Below are 27,602 nucleotides of genomic sequence, written 5' to 3' on the forward strand. Positions count from 1 at the left end.
CTTAGTATAGTATATTACTCTTTCTGTTGTATCACATGGACATAAATATGCGAGATGTGCAGCAAAGTCAAATTAATGTTACTGTTTACTTATTATTTATTGTTAACTGTTCAACTTCGATGTTATAGTGTTTACATTTTTAAATTTAATTACTTTCAGATTCACTTAATCATCCTCTTCTGTAAGAGTCTTCTATCTGCAGACTTTCTATGATTAAACTTCTCATTTGGTGTCTAACTTTTGTTTACAGCTGTATAGCTTTTGCTTCCACTTCAGGATATGCTTATATCACAATCTTTTTTGTCACGGATGGTTTTAGTAAAAGTCACGGACAGGTCACGGGCAATAAAGAAAAATTCACTGAAGCCATGACCTGTCCGTGACTTTTACTAAAAATATCTGTGACAAAATGGGGATCTGTGGGTCCCCACACTGCCTGCAGCAGGGCAGCTGCGTGGCAGCTAGGAACTTCGGGGGGCTCCCACTGCAGGTTCTGTGTTGGAGCTCCCGGGGCCCCTCCATCGCCTGCAGCAGCTGGGGGCTGTGGGGACCCCTGCTGCCTGCAAATCCCAGGATTCCCCCGTTGCCTGCGGGAGCTGGGAGCTGCTGGGTTCCTCCGCTGTCAGCAGCTAAGAGCTGCAGGGTACCCCCATCACCTGCAGCGGCTTGGAGCTCCAGGGACTGCCAGAGGCAGCAGGGGTACCCCGCAGCTCCCGGCCCCCGCGGGCAGCAGGGAACCCTGCAGCTCGAGCACCATAGGCTGAAATCATGGAGGTTGCCGGAAGTCACGGATTCCATGACTTTCGCGACCTCCATGACTAAATCTTAGCCTTAACGATCAGTACTTCACTGATATCAGTTGTCTGTCAATTACACAACTCTGGCTTCTGTTGTTGTACTTTAAACTTTATTATTGGACCATTGTGTTCATGTGGCTCCACCTATCAACTAATTAAAGGTTTAAAAGTATTAATCCCACTGGTGTTCATTTTCCTTGGTATATGTTGCTTCCAGTAATCTTTACTGTAATCGCTGCTGACGTTCAGCTTTGATATAACCACATTGATGCACATTTCTGGAAAATAGAAAAAAAATTGAACTGTATGACCTGAGCAATGATTTTTGTTTGGGGAATCATGTGAGAATTGAATGGAATAACACAAGTATTTCTGCCAGGCTTCCAAGATCCTCACAGCCAAATATTTGACCAAATAAATCTTAGTCATAAAATTCACAATAGCAGCCAGCTGAGTCAGCTCAGAAGTCTAGCTGTGGTGTCTAGTAAGAGAAAATATGCTCTTCAGTAATGGTGGAACGTTAGCACATACCTAGTAAAATATTGCATAACTGCAGTGGCATAGTGTATAATGGATTAAACATGTTTGAGAGTCCTGCAGTGTTCATAATTCAGCTGCAAACATACAAACAGGGCACTTGACACAGCAGAGCTAAAAGGTGCACTTAAAAATTAGCTGCAAAACAAACAAAGCAGCCTTTTATTGCTCCTTTTTAGTAAAAAGAGAGAGTTTCAAAGATTGATCGATTGATTTAAGGGGGTGGGCGAATCTTACTCTTTATATTAGAAATATCAGCTCTCAGCTTGCATCTGTTTTCTGCTGGATCTGGAACACATCAGAGGTGGGATTTTATTTCTTCTGCCCTGAGTATCAACCGCCCTTCCAATGGAGTGATTAAGAGAATTAGAGCTCACGTTTCAACATCCCAGCTGTGATGTCACAATTCAATTCCTATGAATATTGCCAAAGTCCTCCAGGATAAAAGGGAAATCAGGACCTGATATTTCTGTTTTTGTGTGTTTAAATAGGAGATGGACATTAAATCCTGGCTCTGATGTAGTCAATGGCAAAACTCTCATTCACTTAAATAGGGCCAGGATTTCACCTGGGGACTTTAAATGCCATATTTACAAGATCTCTAAAGGCACCATCTAGTTTTTGTTATCCCTTCCCTTTTAATTAGAAAACTTCAACTTCACAAAAGCACCCAAAATAAGTATTCACTTTTTAAAAAACAATTGCTTTACATTTAGTCAGCAACTAAACTGTATTTCTTAAAATCTAAATTAACAAATATGAAAACACACTAAAATGAAAATACTTGGTGCTGTAATTGCCTCAGCCAATGGCCAAAAATGATCAAATCTAAAACTCCGTAGGTATCACGAAACACAGTAAAATACAAAGATTGCTAAAAGCATAGAGCAATAAGTGCCTTCCCCTGTTGTATAATAGCTTTAAAAAACTGCAAACTAAACTTAAGTTTTTAAAGTTGGTTTCCAGTATAATCACAATAAAGAACAGCTTGTCTAGCCACAGTTAACAGCAGATTGAACCTTTTCCTCATAGATACAGGTTTAGCTTCTGAAACAGGGAAGTGCAACGTAAAATGATAAAAATAATAATAATAATAATGAAGTAGAATACAAGAATTCTGAGCTTCGACATGCAAAGGTTCCTCAGAATTGTCCTGTCAGAAGGGATCAGCTTTGTAGGTCACTTTTAGAAGGGGCTTTTCTATATTATGTCCCCCTTTCAGATAGGCTCCCTAGACCTCAGTTTCCCCTATGTGATTTGCCCAAGTCCAGACAACAAGCCAAAGACAGAAAGAGGAATAAAGCCCAGTGGCCTGGTAGGAGCTGCTAGGTGATCAACACTTTCAAAATTGGGCCACTTATTTAGGTGCCTAAAGATGGATTTAGAAGAACTTTAGACTCTTATTACTGAAAATCTTGGCACAAGTCTTCTGGATTCTTTGCTCCAGCCCTTGCAGTCTAGCAATCTTTGTACATCTCTGGCTGCTGAGAGAGGCTGGTAATACTTTTTTTAAAAAGAAAAGCAGGACAAAATATTGATTGCAGAGATACCTGTACATGCCTGATACACCAGCCCCAATTACAAAATTGTACATGGTTTGTGGGTTTTCTTATGGTGGAATTATGATGATTAATTCTTTAAAAGATGTAAACAGTCACTCCTTGGTCCCAGATTACAGAATTTCTGTACTGAATGTAACTTTACTGTGTTATAGGCTGTTGTACTGCCCAGGATGTCTTGAGTAGGTGATGAAAAATTAAGATTTGCAATGTATAGCATACTGAAACAATATAATATACCGTATATTAATTTAAATTATAATTAGTTTGTATTAATGAGATTAACAGCCTGACTCTCATTTACAGTGACAGGGAAGTGTGAAGGGGCTTTCAGGCCCATGGGAAATTAATTTACAACTATATGTCTCAGGAGATAAATTTTAAATAATCTCATTTGGATTTAAATATTCTGCTTTGTTTTAAATAATTGATTTGTGTTCACTGTACTGCTAGCTCACATTTCAATTTCTCCAAAACTAGATGTTTTGGCTCTATTGCTGCTCTCTGACAGCAGTATGTCTGTCAACACTATTAGTTTGACCTATTTTTAATTGTTGGCTGAGCTTTCAGTGACACTTGACAACCATTAAAGATGACTTTTTGTTGTATGCTGTGTTGGTCCTAGCATATCAGAGAGACAAGGTTGGTGAGGTAATATCAATATGGGACAAACTTCTGTTGGTGAGAGAGATGAGCTTTTGAGCTTACACTGAGCTGTGACACTCAGTACTGTCATGTGTTGGGTCACAGAAACTCCCTTGGGACTGCCACCTGATGTGCTGAGACTACCTACCTCTGAGCCCGTTTTCCCTGCCAGCTTGGGACTTCAGTACCCTGTCTTGTTGAGCCAGACACGCTAGCCTGCTGCAACACAAACCCAGGTCTGAACTACGTCCCCCAAAAGCTGAAAACTTAACTGAAAACAGCTTAAGAAGTGCTCCTGTCTCTAGCACCCAGGTACCCAGTTCCCAATGGGATCAAAACCACATATAAATCCATTTTACTCTGTATAAAGCTTATTCAGGTAAACTCATAAATTGTTCGCCATCTATAACACTGATAGAGAGATATGCACAGTTGTTTGCCCTCCCAGGTATTAATTACTTACTCTGGGTCAATTAATAAGCAAAACGTGATTTTTATTAAATATACAAAGCAGGATTTAAGTAGTTCCAAGTAATAACAAACAGAAAAAAGTGAATTGCCAAGCAAAATAAAACAAAAACACGCAAGTCTAAGCCTAATACAGTAGGAAACTGAATACAGATAAATCTCACCCTCAGAGATGTTCCAATAAACTTCTTTCACAGACTAGACTCCTTTCTAGTTTGAGCTCAATCCTTTCCCCTTGTACAGTCCTTGTTCCAGCTCAGGCGGTAGCTAGGAGATTTCTCATGACAGCAGCCCCTTTGTTCTGTTCCACCCCCCTTATATATCTTTTGCACAAGGTGGGAATCCTTTGTCCCTCTCTGGGTTCCCACCCCTCCTTCTAAATGGAAAAGCACCAGGTTAAAGATGGATTCCAGTTCAGGTGACATGAACACATATCATTGTAAGACTTCATTACCCACTTGCCAGCACACACGTATACAGGAAAACTTACAAGTTAACAGAGCCATTTACAACCAATTGTCCTGGTTAATGGGGGCCATCAAGATTCCAAGCCACCATTAATGGTCCACTTTGCATAACCACAACAGGACCTCCGCGTTATATTTTATATTCCTAATTTCAGATACAAGAATGATACATACATACATACAAATAGAATGAACACACTCAGTAGATTATAAGCTTTGTATTGATACCTTACAAGAGACCTTTTGCCTGAAGCATATTCCAGTTACATTATATTCACACTCATTAGCATATTTTCATAAAATCATACGGAGTGCAACGTCATAAGTACATTTCCCCGACTTGAAGAAGAGCATTGTGTTGCTCAAAAGCTTCTCTCTTACCAGCAGAAGTTGGCCCAATAAAAGATATTAGCTTACCCAGCTTGTTTTTGTTGTTGTCTCCTTTCCATATTAATTGTTAACTCCAATATTTTGTTCAAGTAGTTTTAACATTCTATTATGGCATTTCCTGTTCACCTGTGTCTTTCACGTAGAAGATTAAATTATTCACATGGAAGAATGTCTTCCTGTTGGAGGTGGAAAGGTTCTTCCAAGTCTCTAAATATGGGTCCACGGAGATGTCAAGGCTGTCCTTAAGAGTGAGATTTACAGCCCCAACGAGTGAGATTCAAGGCTCAAGAGTGAGACTTTCCAAGTGGTGTGTTAGGTCATTGCTTAAAACAGTGAGTCTCATCTTTGGTCCGTGGCGACATCCAGTAGTGCAGGTTTTTAATCCAACCAGCACTTAATAGTTTGTTTTAAAATGTACACTGCTTAATATTGCATATGAAATACTTAAATATCCTAATTCATATTAAAGTATAGAATTCTATATGCGATGCAAACCCAGTGATTTTTAATAAAAACAATTATTTGCTGGATGGAATAAAAACGTGGCCTGGATGGTTGGAGATCCCTGAAGACCAGAGTTAACAGCCCCATCATTTAGGCAAATGGTCTGTGGACAGAACAAGACAAATATTCAAAAATAAACAGTTTTTATATAAGCCTAACCAAAACCCCCTTATTTTATCAATAGAACAATATGTTTATTTTGCGTATTACCTTGTCATAGTGATCATCCATTTGAAAAAAAAATTACAGAACAAATATTTGGTTTGTATATTATTGCTCATATTACATTTACAGCAAACTAAAATAATCAGTTTTTGATTTTATTTGAAAATAAATACATGCAAAATAAATTAATTAAATAATTAAAATAACACAACAAAACAATACATCAAATTAATGTAAAATAAATACATTGAATTGAAGCTAATAAACCACAGATAAAGGATTCAGATTCCACATTTCTTTTAATATCTAGCTTGATTTCACATTTTATTAATCTGTTTTGTTATATTGTCATGTGGCTCCTTTGCGGTTTTTCTTTTGGTGGCTCAAACTTGAAACATGGCTCAGGATTTGCCTGCTTCACTTGGATAAAAGGGGAAAATGTCCCATCTAATCCAGAAGACCAGTAGGGATTCTGACATTAAGTTATGCCCACATAGTGTACATCCTGTATACACACTGAGGGATATCTGATTTCTTCATCAACTGTGAATCAACAAACTCCTCTTGCAGCTTCTCTATCTCAGGTGAGATTGAACAAGTGCTGGTATCTGCCAACAATGTGCTCAGCCTGTTCAAAAGTGCAGTTTTCCCTAATATCAAATTCACAAAAGCTGTCATCTTTAACATTTCATCCTACAAATGAAGCTTCTCACGTGCATACTTGGCTTCACTAGTATAGAATGCTCTAGCTCAGGGGTGGGCAAACTTTTTGGCCAGAGGGCCACATCGGGGTTGCAAAACTGTATGGAGGGCCGGGTAGGGAAGGCTGTGCCTCCCCAAACAGCCTGGCCCCTGCCCCCTATCTTCCCCCTCCCACTTCCTGTCCCCTGACTGCCCCCTCCCGGGACCCCCTACCTCTAACTGCCCCCCAGAACCTCACCCCCATCCAACCCCCTCTGCTCCCTGTCCCCTGACTGCCCCAACCCCTATCCATACCCCTTCCCCCTGACAGGCCCCCCGGGACGCTCTGCTCCCCGCCCCCTTACCATGAAGCTCAGAGCAGCAGGAGTGCATAACCCCGCTGCCCAGCTGGAGCCAGCCACACCTCTGCGCTGCCTGGTAGGAGCAGTGGACCAGAGCGCTGGCAGCGCGGCAAGCTGAGGCTGCGGGGGAGGGGTTGGGGGCTAGCCTCCCTGACCGGGAGCTCAAGGGCCAGGCAGGATGGTCCCGTGGGCTGGATGTGGCCCATGGGCCGTAGTTTGCCCACCTCTGCTCTTTCTGCACAGAAGAACTTCCGTTTTGCAAGATGATTCCAACTTTCCATACACCCTATTTTGTGACCAAACCTACAAATGCTGTTTGTCATCTTTCAGCACCTGAGTAAAAACATTTTAAATCTTTAAATCCTTACTCAAAATGAGTGAGATAATCTTAGGAATGTATGTGAGATTGAGATAGCATGCTAATGAGCGAGTCTCACATCCAGTGAGAGACTTGACGTGTCTGGGTCCAGTCTTGTTCCCTTTGAAATCCATGGCAAGCTCCCCTTCCCCCTTCCCACGCATTGAAATCAAAGGGAGTCTTTCCATTGACATCTATAGGCTTTAGATCAAGATCCATATAGATGTATTGATTTAAATTACTGATTTTAATAATGATTTAAATCAGCAAGCTGGAAACCTTGATCATTGATTTTAATCTTGTTTTGCATTTGTACTTTAAAGTAAATTTAAATTAAATAAAATAATTTTAATTTTTAATTTAATTTAATTAAAAAAAATACTTTTTTTCCAGGAAATAAGTTGATTCTTATTGGTTGGTAACCATTAAAACATGTTGATTTGCAACTAAATATAGCCTCTATACTACATTTGGTGTCTGTCTCTCTCTCTCTCTCTCTCTCTCTTTTTTCCCCCTCCTCTCTAACCCGGATTTTTTTTTTTTTTTTTTTTTTTTGCTAACCAAGAGGATACACTATGTCTATACACATTTATGTAAACAATTATTCAGATTCTTAATTTTTACATTTCTTATTATGTTTTAAAATAGTGAAGGATGCATTTCATATTTACTAGATGATTAATTTTTTACTTGAAGACCAGGTGGGTGAGGTGATTTCTTTTGTTAGACCAACTTCTGTTGGTGAGAGAGACAAGCTTTTTACTTGTGATATGTGTCAAGCTCTGTTGGACAGAGATTAAAATTTAATTAAAATGCACAAAACCCAGCATTTAATGTTTCTGAAATTAGTTAAATAAAACTCCCTTATGTGCTGGATACGTAAGAAAAAAGTTTATCATAACATATTTTGCCTTTAAAACTACCAACTATTTAACAAAGGACTTATATGAAAGTTAGTAAATTGAACTGGTTGTTTCTGGTCATTATACCCTTCAGGATTTTAGAACTAGTAGATCTCATCCTTGCATATCTGGTTTTTATTCAGAGATTGAAAGGAAAAAACAAGCTTTTCTGCTTTTTCAGCTCCCAATTGGTTTATTAACTTTGAATTGAACTAGTCATTGACTGAACTAGTTGAATAAACTGAAATAAAGAAAATAGTCTGTCTGCACTTGCAGAAGAGGCTACTGATGATGTAAGCTGGTTTAGCGTTTGAACAAACCCTGTTTCCAAGTGCTTAGCCAGTGACTTCTAGCGGCTCAGTGGTTTGACTTTTTTTTAAAGCTTGGTTGCAAAGATGAACTGCTTAATATTATTTTTTAAATTAATTTAAATTATTCTAATAGACGATAGTAAGTTTAGGCTTTCACATTAAGTTGTCATAATTTTAAATAGGTTTATTTTAATTTAAAAAAAAACCCTGTAATTAATTCAATTGAAATATAATCCAATTTTTTTATTTTTAAAAAATAATCTCTTTCTAGTCATATTGGCTCCATATGAAAAGCTAAGTAAAACTGACTTTTCTCTTCAATATACCATGATTTTAATAGAAAAATTGGTTTAATAAGAAGTGAATACTGTTTAGTTAAGTCCAGTACAGTTCAGTTTAATTTTATAAAGTGTTATAAAGTTATAAATATCATTGTGCACATTATTTTAATTAGTGATGGTTAAATGTTCATATTTTGGCTTCCTGTCCTAGACCCTAGCTATAAACTCTGGATTTTATTAAACATTACTGATAGGTATCCTGATAAATAGATTTCCATTTGTGTAAAGGTTTACTATGACATGTCCATTTACTTATAAATTCAGAGGGAAGAATTGTGTTGAGAATATTAAAATTATGTGGTTAAGCACTCTGCTCTACAAATGTCAATTGAGGTTGCAACCTCAACCTTGGTTGTGTTCCCTTGCGCATATGCGTTATGATATAGACTTTAATTATGTGATCAACTATTTTTAAAACTACAATATATCATCTGTTTTTCTACCACCTTAGCTGCAAGTGTATCATCTTGTTATACGTTTCTATTTTTGAATAGTTACCCTATGGTGATTTCATTGTCACCATGGTCCGGTATATTTTATTTGATTACATATTTTATATATTAATATTTATTATTTGTATTACTGTAGCAACTAGGGGCTAGATCTAAGGGGGACTTAGGTGTTGTAGCACCTAACTTTTAGATACCCTATTGCATAGTGGAATTTACAACCTCAAGTTAAGTATTTAGGCTCCCCATACAAAGCATAGGGTGAGTCAGGCATCTAAAAAAGGGATTCACAGAAGCCAGCGTGCTGAGGGAGGGGAGAGGTTGTGGAGAGGTGTGTAGCCTAAGCTGCTTTCTTCAAAGGGCATTTTTAAATCAGCAGGTCTGGATGAGTTACATCCAAGAGTTTAAAAAGAACTGGCTGAGGCGCTCTCGGGACCATTAATGTTGATTTTCAGTAAGTCTTGGAACACCGGGGAAGTTCCAGAAGAATGGAGGAAAGCTAATGTTAGTGTATTGTATTGTAATGTAGTTAATGATTTTTAAAAGGGTAGATAGAATTACTTGAGTAATTATAGGCCTGACAGTTTGACATTGATCCCAGGCAAGTTGATGGAGCAGCTAATACAAGACTCAATAAAAAAATTAAAGGGGAGGATGATATAATTAATGCCAATCAATATGGGTTTATGGAAAATAGATCCTGTCAAACTAACTTGATATCTTTCTTGGATTAGAGTACAAGTTTGGTTGAGAAATGTAATAGCATTGATACAATATACCAAGTCTTCTGTAAGGCATTTGACTTGGTACTGCATGACATTTCGATTTAAAAAAAAAAAAAAAAAAGTAGACACAAAAAAAATGGCACACATTAAATGGATTAAAAGATGGCTTACTGATAGATCTCAAAATGTAATTGTAAATGGGGAATCATCATCAAACGGGTGTATTTCTAGTGGCGTCCTGGAAGGATTGGTTCTTGGCCCCTACACTATTTAACATTTTTACCAGTGACCTGGAAGAAACATAAAATAATCTCTGATAAAGTTTTCAGATGACACAAAAAATCCGGGTGGGGGGAATAATGAAGAGAACAGGTCACTGATACAGAGTGATTGCCTTTGAAGTAATTCCACTTTTTATAAAATATTAAATGTTAATGGGGCCTGAGAGAGTGGGTGTGACTCTATAGCATGGTGGTTAGGGCACTCACCTGGGAGGGGAAACCTGGGTTCCAGTTTCTGCTCCGATGAATATTTAATTACACCTCTACCCTGATATAACGCGACCCGATATAACACTAATTCAAATATAACGTGGTAAAGCAGTGCTCCATGGGGGCGGGGCTGCGCACTCCAGCAGATCAACGCAAGTTCAATATAACGCAGTTTCACCTATAACGCGGTAAGATTTTTTGGCTCCCGAGGACAGCGTTATATCAGGGTAGAGGTGTATTTATAAGAAGTGGAACAGTTTCAACAGAAGAGAGACCCACCCCAGAATACCCCATAACTCAGTGGTTAGGGTGCTCTGGTGGGAGACCTGCGTTCAAGTCCCTGCTTTACATCAGGCAGAGAGGGGGAGTTTAACGCTGGGTCTCCCACACCCTGGGTGAGTGCTTTGACCACTGGACTGTTGAGTAAAAGGCAGGCATCCTTCCCAATCCCTCCGGTTGTGTGGAGTTAGGTGTGCTCTGAGATACCTACTGAATCTGGCCCCTCTGGTGAGATAGACAGTATAATACCTAGTTTGAGAATCCTGCTGTGAGTTAGGAGCTGAGCAGTGTCAGGACTTAGGCAGTTGTATGCGTGCCCAGCAGCAGAAATTTAGGTGGTTAGGGGCTTTAGGCACCTCCAGGATAGGTGGGAGCTAAGCAGTGGCTTTGTGAATGCCAGTGACATCCAAGTGTTAGACTTAGGTGCCTAAAGGGGTAGTTAGGCACCCAAGACCCCCAGGTGGATCTAGCTCTAGTAGGCCTGGTTATGGACCAGGACCCCATTGTGCTAGTCACTGTATGAGCAGAACAAAAGATGGTCTGTGTCCCAATCTAAGTCTGAAAGATGAGGCAACAGATGGGTATGGACAGACCGATGGGGGAGTACAATGAGACAATATTGGTCAGTGTGATGGACAATGGTCTGTTGCCTAACCATAGTCAAGTGTCTTGCAGGCATCAAGGAGAGTTCTGAGGGGGAATTTGAAGGTGGTTAATGACGTAGCTTTGTGGATGTTTACAAGGCGTGCCTCCCAAGCATGAGGGACAGCCTAGGAGGTGATTTACAATTTAACAAGATGGCGATGAATAACATCTCTTCTATCGTAGTTGTGTTAATAATTTTGAAAGCATCTTTTCAACAAGCAGAAAATGCTTTCTTGGGTGTATTTCAGGAGCTGAAACCGTTAACTATGAATCTGAGTGAGAGTTGAACTTTGGGGAGCTGTATATGTCACCAAATATTGTTTTATACTTAACCTGTAGTATCTTGTGTCCTGTAAGTATGGTTTACTGGGTACTTTATGTATTAATGACTTTCACAGGTTCTGACATGCATAAGAATGCTGCATATTACGGGCCCTGCTCCTGTATTAAGATCCATGAGGGCAGACCCTCACATTCATGTGCATTCATGCAGTAATTGGGACACCATGCAGGCACAAGGGCACACCCTGACGGATCTGATTGCAGGATTGATGCCTAAGCTTACAGCACAAAACAATGTGAAGAATATGTTACAAAAATACATAATCATGAAATCAGTTTGTATCATAAATGCATGTATACAGGAGAGCAGAGTTAAGGCTGCATATGCAATCTTAGCAATATCATTTCTAGGGATATCACTGATTAAAAATTAATTGCAATTAATTGCAAGATTTTAAAAAAATCGCAATTAATGTCAGTTTTAATTGCACTCTTAAACAATAATAAAATACCATTTATTTAGATATTTGTGGATGTTTTCCACATTCTGCACTGCTTTGGATTGTTATCAAGCAGAACCCATCATCAGTATGGAAACGTCCTCTGGAATGGTGGCCGAAGCATACTAATGTGTAGCATATTTGGCATGTAAATACCTTGCAGTGCTGGCTGCAAAAGTGTCATGCGAACTCCTGTTCTCTCTTTCAGGTGACATTGTAAATAAGAAATGGACAGCATTATTTCCCATACATGTAAACAAACTTTTTTTTTTTTAGCGATTGGTTGAACAAGAAGTAGGGCTGAGTGGACTTGTAGATGCTAAAGTTTTACATTATTTTATTTTTGAGTGAAGTTATGTAGAAAAAGAATAATTCTACACTTGTAAGTTGCACTTTCACAATAGAGATTGCACTACAATACTTGTATGAGGTGAATTGAAAAATACTTTTTCATCTGTTTATCTTTTTACAGTGAAAATATTTGTAATAAAAATAACAGTATAAAGAGAGCACTGTACACTTTGTATTCTGTGTTTTAATAGAAATCAATATTTGAAAATGTAGAAAAACATCCAAAATATTCTTAATAAATTTCAGTTGGTATTCTATTATTGTTTATTAGTGCAATTAAAACTGTGATTAATCGCAATTAATTTTTTAATCAAGCTAATTTGTTTTGAGTTAATTGCTTGAGTTAACTGTGATTAGTTGACAGCCCTAATCATTTCCTGACCGAGTGGTTTACCATGCAGGTTTAACAATCTACTATTTTAGGGTTTTCCTCTGCATTTCTTACACGCAAAATAAAAAATACATAAACTAAAAGCAGGAAAAATTATACCAAAAAAAATGGAGCTTCATTCTTCAAGACTTTGAATATCTGCTACCTTGCAAAAAATTGCAATAGTATTTGTAAATGACATAATGTGAAATTATTTAGCTACCCATATCACCTTTATACCCTCTTCAATGTACCGTAATAGGTCCACAGAGAGAAGTCCTCCTCTAGCACATCATAGGATCTCTGTAATAGAGAGCCTCTCTCCTGTGAACTTTCAAGTCTCAATGCTAAGGTGCATCAAAGCATTGCATACCTTAGAAAAGGGACCATCTCTTAGTCTTTTCCCACTTGACAAGGTCTGCAGAAGCTAAATAAAGGCCTGAAGCCCTTGCATCAGCCCTTACAAAGTGCAGAGGAGCCCTACCTGAACCCCTGCTGCATCGAGGTCCTGGGTGCCATTGCTACAAATTCCGTACACTTTTACAAAGTTTTCATTTCATAGTTATATTAGCCCCTAACATCTGCACAGCAAATCCTTCCATGGCTGCACACTGTATTTTTAAAAATTGACTGCATATAATAGATATGTGATTTTTTTTTTTTAAAGGTTTATAATCTTGTCCAATGAAAACCAGTTTCTTATAAAACAGTGAGAGATGCTACTTCTCTATTACAACTATATCCAGAGAAAATTTCAAACAGGGTGAATAAAAATCAATGATTTTTTTAAAATTGATTTTTATTTAAATCGGATTTTTTTCATAAAATGCTTTTTGAGGAAAAAACCTATCTAAAGATAGTTTTAATTAAGATCCATTATAGCTCAACGATATCTCATCATGGAATAGGGATTATAAATTCTAATTCTATAGTATGAAACAATATATTCATAGGTTTCAGAGTAGCAGCCGTGTTAGTCTGTATCTGCAAAAAGAACAGGAGTACTTGTGGCACCTTAGAGACTAACAAATTTATTAGAGCATAAGCTTTCATGGGCTACAGCTTGATTATCACTTCAAAAGTTTTTTTTTCACTTACTTAATTGGCCTCTCAGAGTTGGTAAGACAACTCCCACCTGTTCGTGCTCTCTGTATGTGTGTATATATATCTCCTCAATATATGTTCCATTCTATGCATCCGAAGAAGTGGGCTGTAGCCCATGAAAGCTTATGCTCTAATAAATTTGTTAGTCTCTAAGGTGCCACAAGTACTCCTGTTCTTTTTAATATATTCATACAATGTTTAAGAAAAGTTTTGTAAATGAGTTCCAATGGTTCATGAATTAGGGACCCAATTTTATGGGGTTCCACAGGCTTCTATATAGATTATTTCGGTTAACCTTTCTATCTACCCAATGGAACTCAGTGCTCAGTCTAGAAGATACCATCAGAGATGCTTAGTTTTGCAGTTCTCAAACTGTGGATTTGTGTCTCCAGAGTTAACATGCTTGTTAACAGCAAAAATGTTTTTAAAAAAATAACATATAGAGGTGAGAAATAACAGACCTCAACTCTATTGTCCTGCAAATTTGTGTATACAGAGTCAATCCCTTACCTCTCTCTAAAAGTGCAAAGTTTCAAAAAGTTCAATGAATAGAAGATTGTTGGGGATGGAATAGTTCTGGACAAGGAAAAGAAGTCTGGAAATAAATGTGAGAAGCGAGAGACATATGCTTGTTTTGTTAAAAAAATTATATGTTTGCTGTTGAAGAAAAAATTTAGAATACTTAACATTGTTGTTTTAGTTAAATAAAACAATTTAAATGTCTGTCTGGTGATGTTCTCCTTCTAATACAGCATGGCAAGAAAATCCTCCAAATATTAATGATTAACCTGTTGAATTGGAGATAGTTCACCTCCCAATGACTTCATAAATATCTGCTTCAATTATGTTTGGTAAATGAAATAACCAAACACTCATTCATTTTCTGATAGATCTGTAAAACTCATCTGAAAAGTTTGCAAAATGAATCAGTGTTTAAAAATGTACAGTGTGTGCCTTCTAAAAGTGAAACCTACATCTATCTGAGTTGTGAAGAATACGGTATGTATTAAGGTTATAACGATCAACAAGAATGCACTTTTATGTAGAAAACCACGATTAAATCGAATCTTTCTGACTAGTGATTTAAATCAAATTCACCCTAATTTCAAAACATGGGCAGTTTGATTCATGTGCTGTTCAAAAATTCTGGTACTTTTAAATGGGAAAGGTGCATTGTTCACCTCCTCCTTCCCACCTGCACTCAGAACTGGCTGAACTGTTTATGCCCAAACTTAAAAACAAAAGTGGGAAATTTCCATCCAAATGGTGAAATTTTCATCAAGTTGAAGAACCAAAAATGGGATTAGAATGGAAACTATATGCAACTTTAATTGCTGAAATTGTTGCAGCTACTACTGTAATCATAATTTTAGTAAGAAAATGGTTTAAAATTTAACTGCACATTGACTAGCCAAGTACAATACATTTTAATTTCACAGTGTGTCTTTAATACATCTCACAACACACAGCAGTTACAGCAATAATTTCAGTACAAGTTTGATAGTAGGTGGGAATATTGGGGTGGGGCAGGGCAGACAGAACCTCAAGACTGATATTTTGTCTTTATTGTCTGTAAGCCATTCCAGGTGATAGTCATGATTCCTGAACATGCTGTGTTGAGAAACGTTGTGTACTAATTAGACAGAAACAAAAAACGCAGGAGAGTGACTGACATGGGAATTTTACAAAAATATCTTTATCTTTGCTAACAACTCCTGTATGTGTGCTGCTTGTTGACTCTGAACTCTTTGAATCAGCTCTGTTTTCACAGTGACTAGGGTTACCATATTTGCACAATCAAAAAAGAGGACATGGGGGGGAGGAGCCCCGCTCTAGCCCCGCCCCTGCCCTGCCCCCATCCACTCCCTCCCACTTCCCACCCCCTGACTGCCCCCCTCAGAATCCCCAACCCCCCCGCTCCTTGTCCCCTGACTGCCCCCTCCTGGGACCCCGCCACTAACTGCCCCCTAGGACCTCACCCCCTATCTAATCCTCCCTGCTTCTTTTCCCCTGACTGCCCCCTCCTGAGAACCCCCCACCCTAACTGCCCCCTAGGACACTACCTGTCCCCTGACTGCCCCGACCCTTATCCACACCCCCACCCCATATTCACACCCCTGCCGCCCCCAGACAGACCCCTGGGACTCCCATGCCCTATCCAACTGCTCCCCGCCCAGTGATAGGACCCCCAGAATTCCCGACCCATCCAACCCCCTCTGCTCCCTGCCAGCCTCGACCCCTCTCCACATCCCTTCCCCCCCTGACAGCCTCCCCCCTCCCCCCCCGACTTTAACAAGAGCCCAGGAATCGGGCTGTGCTCCGGCCGGAGTTGCGGGGATAGGGGCCGGGCCGGAGGTGCTCAGCTGGGGCTGGGCTGGCCGCCCTCTGACCCAAGCCTGGGGCTGGCGAGCTCGGCCAGAACCGGAGCCGCTGGGGCCGAGGATGCTCAGCTGGAACTGGGGCCGGTGCCCTGGGGCCGGTGCCCTAGGGCCTGGGCCGGAGCCGCCGGGGCCGGTGCCCCGGGGCCCGAGCTGGGCCGGAGCCGCTGGGGCTGGCCGGGGCTGGACTGGGCTGCGCCGCGCCTCCCCAGAGCCGCCCTCCTTGTGTCCCCCCCCCCCGCCCCAGCTTACCTGCTGCTGCCCGCCTGCCCCTGCTTCTTTTCAGACTTCCCGCGAAGATCTGATTTGCGGGAAGCAGGGGAGGGGGAGGAGCAGTGGGGTGGAGCGTTCAGGGGAGGGGAGGAGGGGGAAGACAGCTGCGGGGCTGGGGGAGTGCTAAGGCTGCAGGGGATGGGGGGAGCCGAGATGGGGCTTTGGCTGCCGAGCGGCGCTGCTTTTCGATCTATAAATAGCCGACCAGGGGGAAATCCCGGACATTTTTAGATTTTTAGAAATCCCCCCCGGACTGCTATTTATAGATCAAAAAGCCGGACATGTCCGGAGAAATCCGGACATATGATAGCCCTAACAGTGACCTAGTAGTACCAGTTGGGTTCTGCTTGAACTACCCATGTTGCATCATCACACCATACAAAACAAAACAACCCTTCTGCTGTATGCAGTTCTTAGTGCTGCTAGTATGCTGTCCCCAAGGATTCTAAACCTGTACATAAACAGGTAGCTGTTCGTGGGGCCTGGCTGATTACTTGTGTCCCCTTGTTGAAACCAAGAGAGAGAACTGCTGCATTTGTTAATAACTGCATTAGAAGAAAGAGAAGAACTGGGTGATACTCTGTGTCTCACCTTCTGTTCCTTGCTGTTCTCCATTTAGATATTTCTTTAGAGAGAGATCCAGGGAGAGAGAGAATTGAGAGAACTAGGAGACTAATTTGAGGAACTTTGAACAGTCGGGTATATTGAATGCTGTGGATTGATCTTTCTTGTCTGGTATCATGCTGCTTTCATGGCTTAATGTACACTCTAACTGCTGTGAATATGTCTGAGAGTGGAACTGTAAGTTCACAATCCCCATAGTTATACTTCGCATTTCTGTAAAGTATTTTGGGATCTCAGAGTTTTACAAATATTAAGCTCACAATACATGAGGGAGGGAGGAAAATGAGGTCCAAAGATCTTATGAAACTTAAAGCCACACAGTAATTAAGTGGCAGAGCAGAGAAGAGAACACACATTTCTTGGCTCCTTGTTCTGTGCTTTCTTCACTAAGTGTTTATTCCTAAATTTTAAAATGTAGGACATTTTTCACTGGTAAGATTTCTCCCCGCCCATGGTTTTCTTGGATTCTCCATGTGTCTAATGCTCCGCTGTCAATGGAACTGAAGTCAATGGAGTTGCACTCATTTTATTTTTAACTTTTCTGGTTTTGTTGTGACGTGAAGTGGATTTCAAAGCATTTGCCTCTTGTCTCTTTTCCTCTACCTTTCTCACAACAGCAGGATTAAGAAAATAGCAGTAGAGAAGACAGTATATTGGATGGATGGGGTTTATAGCTCCTTGTTTATAATACATTGTCCCTCTTGCATTGTAGAGTGGACCCACTTCACGCTCATTGAAGCTGTGTTAGATGGATAATTACTGAAGCCACAATTCTTCTAAACATATACAGTATATCTTTCCTCCTTCACCCCATGACTTTTGTATAATCTTTTTTTCCTGCTGGACTGCAGCATTGAAGGAGCTTCTTTTCACTTGTCCTTCTGTTGTACCAAGACTTGCATTACATTATTAGAGGACTTTCCATGTTGTTCTCTTGCTCTTTGAGCAAGTCCTGATAGGCCTTAAGAGAAGCATTAAGGGACCCTAAGTATACTTTTATTTATTTATTTTTTTATATAATTACCTTAGCACCTAGGAGCCCCAGTCATGGACCAGGATCCCATTCTGCTAGGTGCTGTATAAACACACAACAAAACGACAGTCCCCCTTCCAAAGAGATTAACATTAAATGATTACATCTTTGTGGTAGTAAGAAATTTTGAAACAAAACGTCATTTCATACTGAAAAATCCAAATGTTTCATTTTATTTGATATGAAATGTTTTATTATTTTTTTCGGATTTTATTAGTTTTCTTTCCCCAACTGAAACAATTAGATGAAATTGACACAAACTTGCATTTCCCCGCGAAATAAATTGTGTATGAAAAATTTTCACCAGCTCTGTTCTTGGGAGTAAAATAAGACCTGTTGAACCTGTCTAAAACTGGACAGCTTGCATGAAGAGTACATGTGCACACTGAGTGTGAATGAGCTGCTGACCTAGTAAATGCTGATCAGAGGAGATAGTATAAGAGGAGAGACTGGATGTGTAGTTGAGACGAAGGCCTTTTCTACAACTCCAGTAGCTAAACTTCCAAATTTAGAAAACATCTGAGGGATTCCTGGAGTTTGTAAGTGTACCTGGATTTGAGGCTTAATGTCTTCATGTTCCTTTTACATGCATATTAATCTTTCTGTTTTACACAAGTCAATTCACGTTGAAGATCCAGGGAAGACACACTTTTATAGCAATCACACAAAAAGATCATAAGTAAATATGCAAAAAAAGAGAGAGATTCACATGGTTTTATCAGTAGTATCCAGTGCTGCACTGATTTCTTATTCTCTTAGGCCATGTCTACACTACCGGCTAAATCGGCACCGCTGCGATTGATTCAGTGGTGTCAATTTAGCAGGTTTGGTGAAGACACGCTAAGTTGATGGGAGAACGCTCTCCCATTAACATCTGTACTCCACCTCCCTGAGCGCTCTCCCTTCAACATAGCGCGGTGTAGGCACTGCTGTAAGTTGACCTAAGTTACGTCGACTTCAGTTACGTAACTTACGTAACTGAACTAGCGTAACTTAGATCAACGTACAGCGTTAGTGTAGACCAGCCCTTAGAAATGTCAAAATCATTTATCCTTGAGTCACCCAATATTGATTATAAAATACCATGGCAACTGACGTACTTCAGTCTGTCAAATCAGTCAACAGTTACCACTTCGTAAGTGCTGATATTCATATAATGTGGATGTTTATCTTTAGAAAAAAGTCTCTTTTTTTATTTGCAGCCTCTAACTTTTGCACAGTCCTGAATGTATTCTATACAGAATGTATTTATTAGGATACAAACCAGAAATCATCAATGTCACACAATACTTTTTATTAGTGTAAGTGAAGAAAAATAAACTGACATTTTTATGAAAGAACTGAGGTAGGTCAACTGCATTAAAATATATTTATTTAAAAAAAATTCAAATAGTCATCTGCTGTTTATTTTATACCTCAGACAAGGGAAACTTTCTCCTAAAGTCTGGGATGGGAAAATTTAAAAGCTAAGTCATCTAGTGAAGGTAAAATTGCCTTTCAGATTTTGTCTGTATGGGACTACCCCCTGGCTTGCCTTTTTTTTTTATATATATATATATATATATATATATATATATATATATATATATATATATATATATATATATAAAGACCAGCATTCCAAACTGGAAAAAAAAGTTGATATGACTTTTCTCGTTCATTCGTCCTAAGGAGCATTTCTAGTACTGTCAATGAGTATTTTTGTAGAGTAAACATCATGCTGACTGCATGGAATGGAAGTCTAGGGGCATTTGGACAATAATTATGAAGACACACCTGATTTGTGTGTGTGCATTTGAGGAGATTTAATATTCCAGGTTATAAGTAAACAAATTACTCATGAAGTGAAGAAATGTATTGACACTTTTTTCATATGGCATATGATATGGTTCCTGCATTGCAAGGCATCTGAACAAGACATTTCCTTATTTATGACAGAGGGAGCTGTATTTTAATTGGTTTCTATCACTCTACCTCCATCATCCCCACATGCAAAATGGTGTTACTATTCTTTGTTTTGGTAAGTGGTTCTTTAACCAAAAGAGGGTGGATAGGATGTTTCAGCAGTTAAATTACAGAAAGTTTTCTCTTTCCCTCTCAGTTCCACAACAAAGTCCAAATAAAGCTGTTTGTTTAGCAAGCAATATTCCAAAACTGAATCTTCCCATTTACCTGGCTGCATTTAAATTAACACCCTAAATTTAGATTAGTGCGCAAGTATGCCATTAAAAAATATATATCTACAGAAGATGACCCTACTGATGCACTGATAATTTTTAAAAAAAAGAGAGAGAGCAAGCAGCAGCAGCAGTAGTAGTATTCTTACTTGAATATCCCATTGTATCAATTTACATCAAAAGACAAAAGTATTTGGAAGGAATAATATGCTCTATGGTCCTCTGAAAAATTCTGAATATTGGTCTCTTTGATCATTTATTAGGCACATTTATTAGGGATTGCAAACATTCAAAAAGTTTTTAATAGTGCTCATTTATAACAGTGCAGTACTGCTTCAACTACAGTGCTGTCCCATGGCGTATGTTCAGGGGCACAGTGGAGCTGGGTTGCTTGTTCAGGAAGCCTCATTTTATTTAAATTTTCATCTAAACGTTTCACTCTGTTCTTTCCATCTCCAGGGGAGAGAAATAGGAGGAGAAGATGTCAGGTGGCTTTCAGTTACATGCCTCAGAATGAAGATGAGCTGGAGTTAAAAGTTGGTGACATCATTGAAGTGATGGGAGAAGTAAGTAACTCTTATGTACTGTATAGAGACCGTCTTCATTTGCTTTGTACATGCTGACCTTTCAGAGGGTAATATGTTTTAAAACTATTCAAAAGAGAGTTTTTTACTGTTCTTTTGTTTGTTATATCAGTTTAGATTTTTTTTCTCCCTTATGATTCTGTTGTAATTTGATCTGCTTCAAAGCTGTACCGGCAGGAATATGTGCATGCTCCACACCCAGTGGCATTTGAACACAGATCGGTTTCTAAGGTTGGGCACCATTTACAAAAGTTTAGACGCTTAGAACCAAAAGCTTAGAACCTGCAAGTGGTTCTGCACACGCAGATCTGCTTGTCAGATCAATTCTATAGTGTTCCGTCAGTACACCTTCTGAGGACTGGATCTTGCTCCATTGAAGCTGTTAGAAGTTATGCTCTTGATTTAAATATCAGGACTGGGAACTAAAATACTAACCTGGAATCTTTAGAATGAATCAGGATATGCTCAAAGTCACTTAATTTTATTTATTGAGCATTAAAATGATCTATCTAAGGATTTAGTTTGATGAAAAGTCCAACAAAAGGCAGGTTTTCAGCTGCCATGATTTATTTGTTATTCTGCTGAGGATATGGCCAGTTTTTTATTTCTCTTTTATCTGTCACTTAAATAACCAACAATCCATTTCTTAAAAAAAAAAAAAAAAAAAGGTTCATTACAATCTGGTCAGGTCTCTGTTGCCTATAAAAAGACTAAACTTGACATATCCAAATGTGAGGGGCTTAGTAATCACTGTTTCTTCTTTAACCTGAGTGCACACAGTGTACATTGTCCTTCCCAGAACCAGACATCTCATATCACCTAACTAACCTTATTTTGGCTGTGAGCAGAATTGTAATGTAGGATGTCAAGATTATAAGATATTGGCTAGGACATTTGGATGACACTATTCACCCAACATTCTAATGAGTTCCAAGACTGAATTTAAGCTCTTCTTGCTATGCAATTTGAAACATATTAGACCTTACATGAACATAGAAAACCTTCCTTGAATTGCCTCACTTAAAACTTGATAAATCTATCTTTGAAGAACAAGGTGATGGAATAAAAAGCCCTCCCAACATAATCTAAATAGGCCATCCATGAGGAAGAACTATCACCCTCCAGTGAATCGTATAAGTAACTAATTTAATTGGGAGCCCTCTAAAGTTCAGCCAATAAATGTATCTCTTGTTTCTTTTCACACACACTTTAATAACTCCCCTTTTCTGTAATCAGTTTTTCAAATCCAGATGAGATTGAAAATGTTTACGCTACATGTGGAAATTGTAGACATATGAAAATGAAACATTCCACTCTCTCACCCTCCACCCCATACACACCCATGCTCATAGTTAAGGGAATGTTTTTCAGAAGTAGGTGTTTACATCAGGGCCGGTGCAAGGAAGTTTTGTGCCCTAGGCGAAACTTCCACCTTGCGCCCCCCGCCCCAGCCCTGCGGCAGCTCCCCACCCCCCCCTCCGCTCTGAGGCACCCCCGCACGGCAGCTCCCCCGCCACCCCCCGCGGCAGCTCCCCCCCCCCTCCCCCCCCCGGGAGCCGTGCAGCAGCTCCCAACTCCAGCTCACCTCTGGTCCGCCTCCTCCCCGAGCATGCCGCCCCCGCTTTAATGCTCCTCCCCTTCCAGCTGATTGGCGCCGCAAGCCTGGGAGGTGGGAGAAGTGGAGCGGCGACCGCGCGCTCGGGGAGAGGGCGTAGGAACGCTGTAAAAAAAATTGGGGGCACCGCTTTTTGGCACCCCCAAATCTTGGCGCCCTGGGCAACCGCCTAGTTTGCATAAATGGTAGCACCTGCCCTGGTTTACATAATATTTAAAAAATATTCAATTAGTAATACACACATCTGGCATGGAATTCATAATTCTGTCTTGATTGGGGCTGCTGAAGGGAGCCTGACTGTCTTGCAGATTCTCTGCTCTAAGAAAATGTATTAGGTAAGGCCAGGTTCTATTGGGCAGACCTGGGGGAAGCACTGCTGGGATTACTTTTACTGCTGCACTGAAAAGGTTTGCCAATGGCTAGCACGTGCTGTTGACCATAACACCTATGGCAGCTGACTAGAGAATAAGGGGTGCAGAAGTAGATGAGCTGTTGCCCCTTCCTAATACTCACTTGTGTCCTAGGGAAATATCCTACATTATCATTTGCCCAAATGCAGGATCTTCCGTACTCCCTCCTCACTGCATTAGTGCAACACAGGGTGTTATCTTAGCCTTCTGAGTGATACCTGACTGGGTTGATGGAAGAAAAAATTTATTTTGCAAAATCAGATTCTTAAGATCACAGTGAGTATAATAACAGGGCATTTCTTATAACCAGGGTTTTTTTTTAGAATGGTGATGTGGAATAGATTGTCTGTGTTCTATTCTTGCCCCACTGCCCTTGTGATTCCTATGAAAGTACAGCAGGCTTTCCACCATTTTACAGGAACTTTATCTGCCACAGAAAGCTGCAGCAGTAATTTACTGCTTGTCTTTCTGCATGTTAATGTTACTGTGTACAAAGGCATAGCACTGCAGTGTGGACCATGGCACTTCTGACATCCCATAAATACCAGTTTACTTAGAATAATGTATCTTTAAGCTGTGAATGCCTAACCTGTGGAATTATTAAGAATATAAGCATGAATGAATGCACAAACCTATTATATGAATCATGCTTTGCAAAAAGTTCATTAATATTTAGTAGCACCAGCACAAAATTTACTTGCTCAGTCTAAACCATTGTGATTGAAGATGAAAACCTGAATGATAGTTTATTTGCTTGTTAAAAAATAATTTACCCTGTGTAAATTTTGCAAGGTTAGGTCATACAGCTATCCTCACTATTCCCAGTCCTCTCCTCCACCCACCAAATCTTTTTTATTCACAAGTATGAGGTATGACCCCATGCCTGTGAATTTTAGGCCTTGTCTACACAATAAAGGTGCACTAATTTAACTAAAGGCTAGTCTACACTGGTAACGTTTTATTGCTCAGACTAAAAAATTCTCATAACCATTTTATTGAGAAGCTTTGGCACAAGTGCTTAAAATTTGGCAGAGGGATGGCCGTAGTGTCAGGGATGTGTCTTTTGCTGGTCCTACCACATATGATAACGTTATAAACCTTTGAATACCAGGGCCACCCAGAGGATTGAGGGGGCCTGGGGCAAAGCGGGAGAGCTGCGGCGCTTGTACTCACCCAGCGGCGGTCCGGGTCTTCGGCAGCATTTCAGGGCCTGGGGCAAATTACCCCACTTTCCCCCCTCTTCCCCCCGGACGGCCCTGCTGAATACCTTCTGTCTGTATAGGGTGACCAGACAGCAAGTGTAAAAAATCGGGACAGAGGGTGGGGGATAATAGGCACTTATATAAGAAAAAGCCCCCAAAATCTGTACTGTCCCTATAAAATTGGGACATCTAGTCACCCTATGTCTGTACCAAGCATGCTGAATATAAGAGATCTATGGGCTGAGCAGGATTTTTCCCACAATAGCTCTTCCTAGTTGCTGTGGGCCACTGGGGTGTTGGGCATCAGAACTGATGTGCTCTCAATGCTCCCCCTGCTGTCACACAGGTTGCGAGGATAAGGAGGAAGCAACCTGCCTTAAATGCAAAGTAGTAAGAAATGGTGTGGGAAGAGAATGTCACGAGGTGGGGGAAGAAGCTCATAGTTGGAAGTGGGTTTGATAGGAGCAGACCGAGGGACGTACTGGCTCCGCTTCCCGCAGCTCCCATTGGCCTGGAGCAGTGAACCGCAGCCACTGGAAGCCGCAATCGGCCAGACCTGTGGACACAGCAGGAAAACAAACCAGCCCGGCCCGCCAGGGGCTTTCCCTACACAAGTGGCGTCTCAAGTTTGGGAAACACTGACATAGAGGATGACAATATTACTGCTATGAGATACTCCGTTGGCTCAAGTGGTAGAGAACTCTGCTATGGATCTAAGGGTCTGAACCTGCAGATGGCCCAAGCTGAGGGGCAGTACTGTTCCAGATTATGACATTTCTGTTTGTTTTTTTAAATTGAGTAATTACGATTTTAAAAACATACATTAAAAGAACATTAAGGTTGCAAATTTAAGCACTAAAAGTTAGGAAATGCCACATTAAGTTTACTTGTGCAATCTTAATTCAGTCCCCTTGTGCACATGTGGTTACATGTTCACATACAATTTTTTCCACAAGATCCTCTGCCTTACTCAGTGCACCGGATGAGACTGTGTTTTGGCATTGAAGCTTGTAGGTTTGTAGTTACTCCTGGGAGAATTCTGCACCACTGTGCAATGCAGAATTTCATTTTTCTCTGCAGAATTGGTGCTGCAGAGCTGCTGTTAGCCACTAGGGGCTGCTAGACCCAGCAAAGCCCTGGTCTCTAGCTTCCAAATACAGGACACTGCTGAGGAGAGGGGAGTGGGTGGGTAGAGCTGGAGGGTTTCCAGCAGCTGCAGTTCCTGGAACACCCTGAAGAAAGAAGGCAGCATTCAGGAAACTCTGTACAAACATAGGACCCAGCATCAGGCTGTTTCTCTCTCTGGATCCCTGGGCTCTGGGAGTGTAGGGGGATGTGGGTGTCTGGGATAAGAGTCCCTGCGGCTGGGCTCAGGGGGTGTAGGAGGATGCAGGTGTCTGGGGTGGTGGTGGGGGGGAGGCGACGCCCTGCGTCTGTGTTCTGGGGATCAGGGGTATGGGTGTTTTGAGACCAGAGTGGGACAGTTTTCCCCCAAGATGTTCCCAGTTAGCACGTGTGACACAGCCAGACTGAGGCATCCAACTAAAACATAACAGAGAAACAGGAACTGGGTTGTCATAGGGGTTTCTTTAACTTGCTACTGCTGGGGGAATCTTTTGTTGTCTGTATTGTTACAGACATAGTTGCTGACGGATATTTTGAAATAAATTACCAAAATAATTGAAACTGGTGTGATTATATAGTGTTATTTTGACAAATAAAACATGCAGAATTTTGTAGAATTTTAAAATACTGTATGCAGAATTTTTAATTTTTTGGCACAGAATTTCCCCAGGAGTATGTAGAGAAGGATCTTGTTGTCTATAGGACCCCAGAGTTCCTATGTGATGCTAGTCAAGTCACTTAACCAGACTTTTCACACTTGAATGCTAATTGTGTGTTCCTCATTTTCTGAGTGGCCAATGTGAGACACTTGGGGCCAGATTTTCATAAATGCTGACTGTTCACAGCTGGAAATGAGGTGGATTAGACCTGTGCATTGAACATATAAAGTTCTATTAAAATGCTAAGTACTCTGAAAAACCAGGCCTTTGGTGTCTTAAGTTGGGCTTGCAAAAGTAGTGGACACTTTTGACAGTTTTGGCCTCAATCTCTGTGCTTCAGTTCCCCAGTTGTAAAATGGGGATTGTAATATCACATAATCTCATATTAATGCTGTGGAGCTAAATTCATTAATGTTTGTGAAGTACTGAGACACTATGGTGAGAGCAACATTATGGTCCAAAGCACTTCCATATTCACATTCTTAATCTTTGTACAAAATATGCCTTGTTAGGTATCATTTGAAAACTAATAATTCACTGGTCAACAATATCATGGTGAAATGTATGTAGCAACATGATATGTAAAGATATGTAATCCCCCAGTATGATGATACTAGCACATGTTCAAAACAGACAACCCTGCCTCAGCAAGAGTTGTTAAACAGGTCTATCCTAAATAGGGTGACCAGATAGCAACTGTGAAAAAACGGGACGGGGGTGGGGTGGGTAATAGGCGCCTATATAAGAAAAAGTCCCCAAAAATGGGACTGTCCCTTTAAAAACGGGACATCTGATCACCCTAATCCTAAACAAATGAATGTGTGTTTACCTCAGTTTAAAGATACAGTAAATAGAACCATCAAAACAGCAAGAAGAGGAGATGGCAGAAACCAGAATAATTTGCATTTCAGCAAACACAAGTGGGGGAAGATGGAGCATGGAACTTTCCATGTCGCCTTCCTCACAACTTGAATTAACTTTACTTTGAGGGGGTACCCTTCAGAAGAATTCATTTCAAAGATTAAATCTACTATAAAAGGAAAGGGGCAGTGAATCCCAAATTATCTCTTTCATTAAGAAGACAAAATAACCAGCACCTTAGGGCCTCTGGAAGAGATCCTGACTGAAATGAGAGGTCAGCCACATCTTGTTGGTAGATTGTGGGGTGAGAACCATCATCTTGAACAAAGCCTTGAACCAAACCTTGATAGATTAAGTTTTAGACTTTTAGATGTGTGCTTTTATTTTTACTTGCTTGTAACCATTTTTAACTTTGTCTCTTATATGTGAACTCACTTAAAATACTATCTTCTTCTTCGAGTGCTTGCTCATATAGATTCCAACTAGGTATGCGCGCACCGCGTGCACAGCTGTCGGAAAGTTTTACCCTAGCAACACCCGGCGGGTTGGCTGTGGAGCCCCCTCGAGTGGCACCTTCATGGCGCTTGATATATACCCCAGTCAACCCAGCGCCTCCGTGATGGTCGTTGGAATTGTGGAGTCTTGCTTCGCTTGCACTCCAGTCTCCCTAGCATTATACTTCATAGTTAATAGTTGTTAGTTATAGTTGGTTTTTACTTAGTGTTAGTTGAGTTGGGGGGCTTTTCCCCTCCTCCCCGTTTCTTCCTCTCAGGCTCATGCCCAAAGCTCCGGGATTCAAGCCCTGCGATTCCTGCTCTAAACCCATGCCAACGGGTGACCCCCCCATGACTCTTGCCTGAAGTGTCTGGGGGAGGCTCATCAAGCAGAGAAGTGCAGGATCTGTAAAGGGTTTCATCCCCGGACTAAAAAGGAGTGGGATTTTCGTTTGAAGCAGCTCTTCATGGAGGCGGCTCTTAG

The 27,602-nt window shown here is 40.4% G+C and overlaps 1 protein-coding gene across 7 annotated transcripts in view; it reads left to right on the forward strand.

The window, feature by feature from the left end:
- The window catches only part of SH3KBP1 (SH3 domain containing kinase binding protein 1), a 346,563-nt gene that overhangs the window by 159,110 nt on the left and 159,851 nt on the right, over window positions 1–27,602 (forward strand). For all 7 annotated transcript variants that reach the window (XM_054006486.1, XM_054006509.1, XM_054006527.1 and 4 more), the window contains one exon: window positions 20,628–20,734. In XM_054006486.1, the coding sequence (XP_053862461.1) occupies window positions 20,628–20,734 (107 nt within the window). The remainder of the gene's footprint in view (window positions 1–20,627; window positions 20,735–27,602) is intronic.

The sequence above is a fragment of the Malaclemys terrapin genome, chromosome 1 (assembly GCF_027887155.1).
Source record: "Malaclemys terrapin pileata isolate rMalTer1 chromosome 1, rMalTer1.hap1, whole genome shotgun sequence".
NCBI classification, from domain to species: domain Eukaryota; kingdom Metazoa; phylum Chordata; order Testudines; family Emydidae; genus Malaclemys; species Malaclemys terrapin.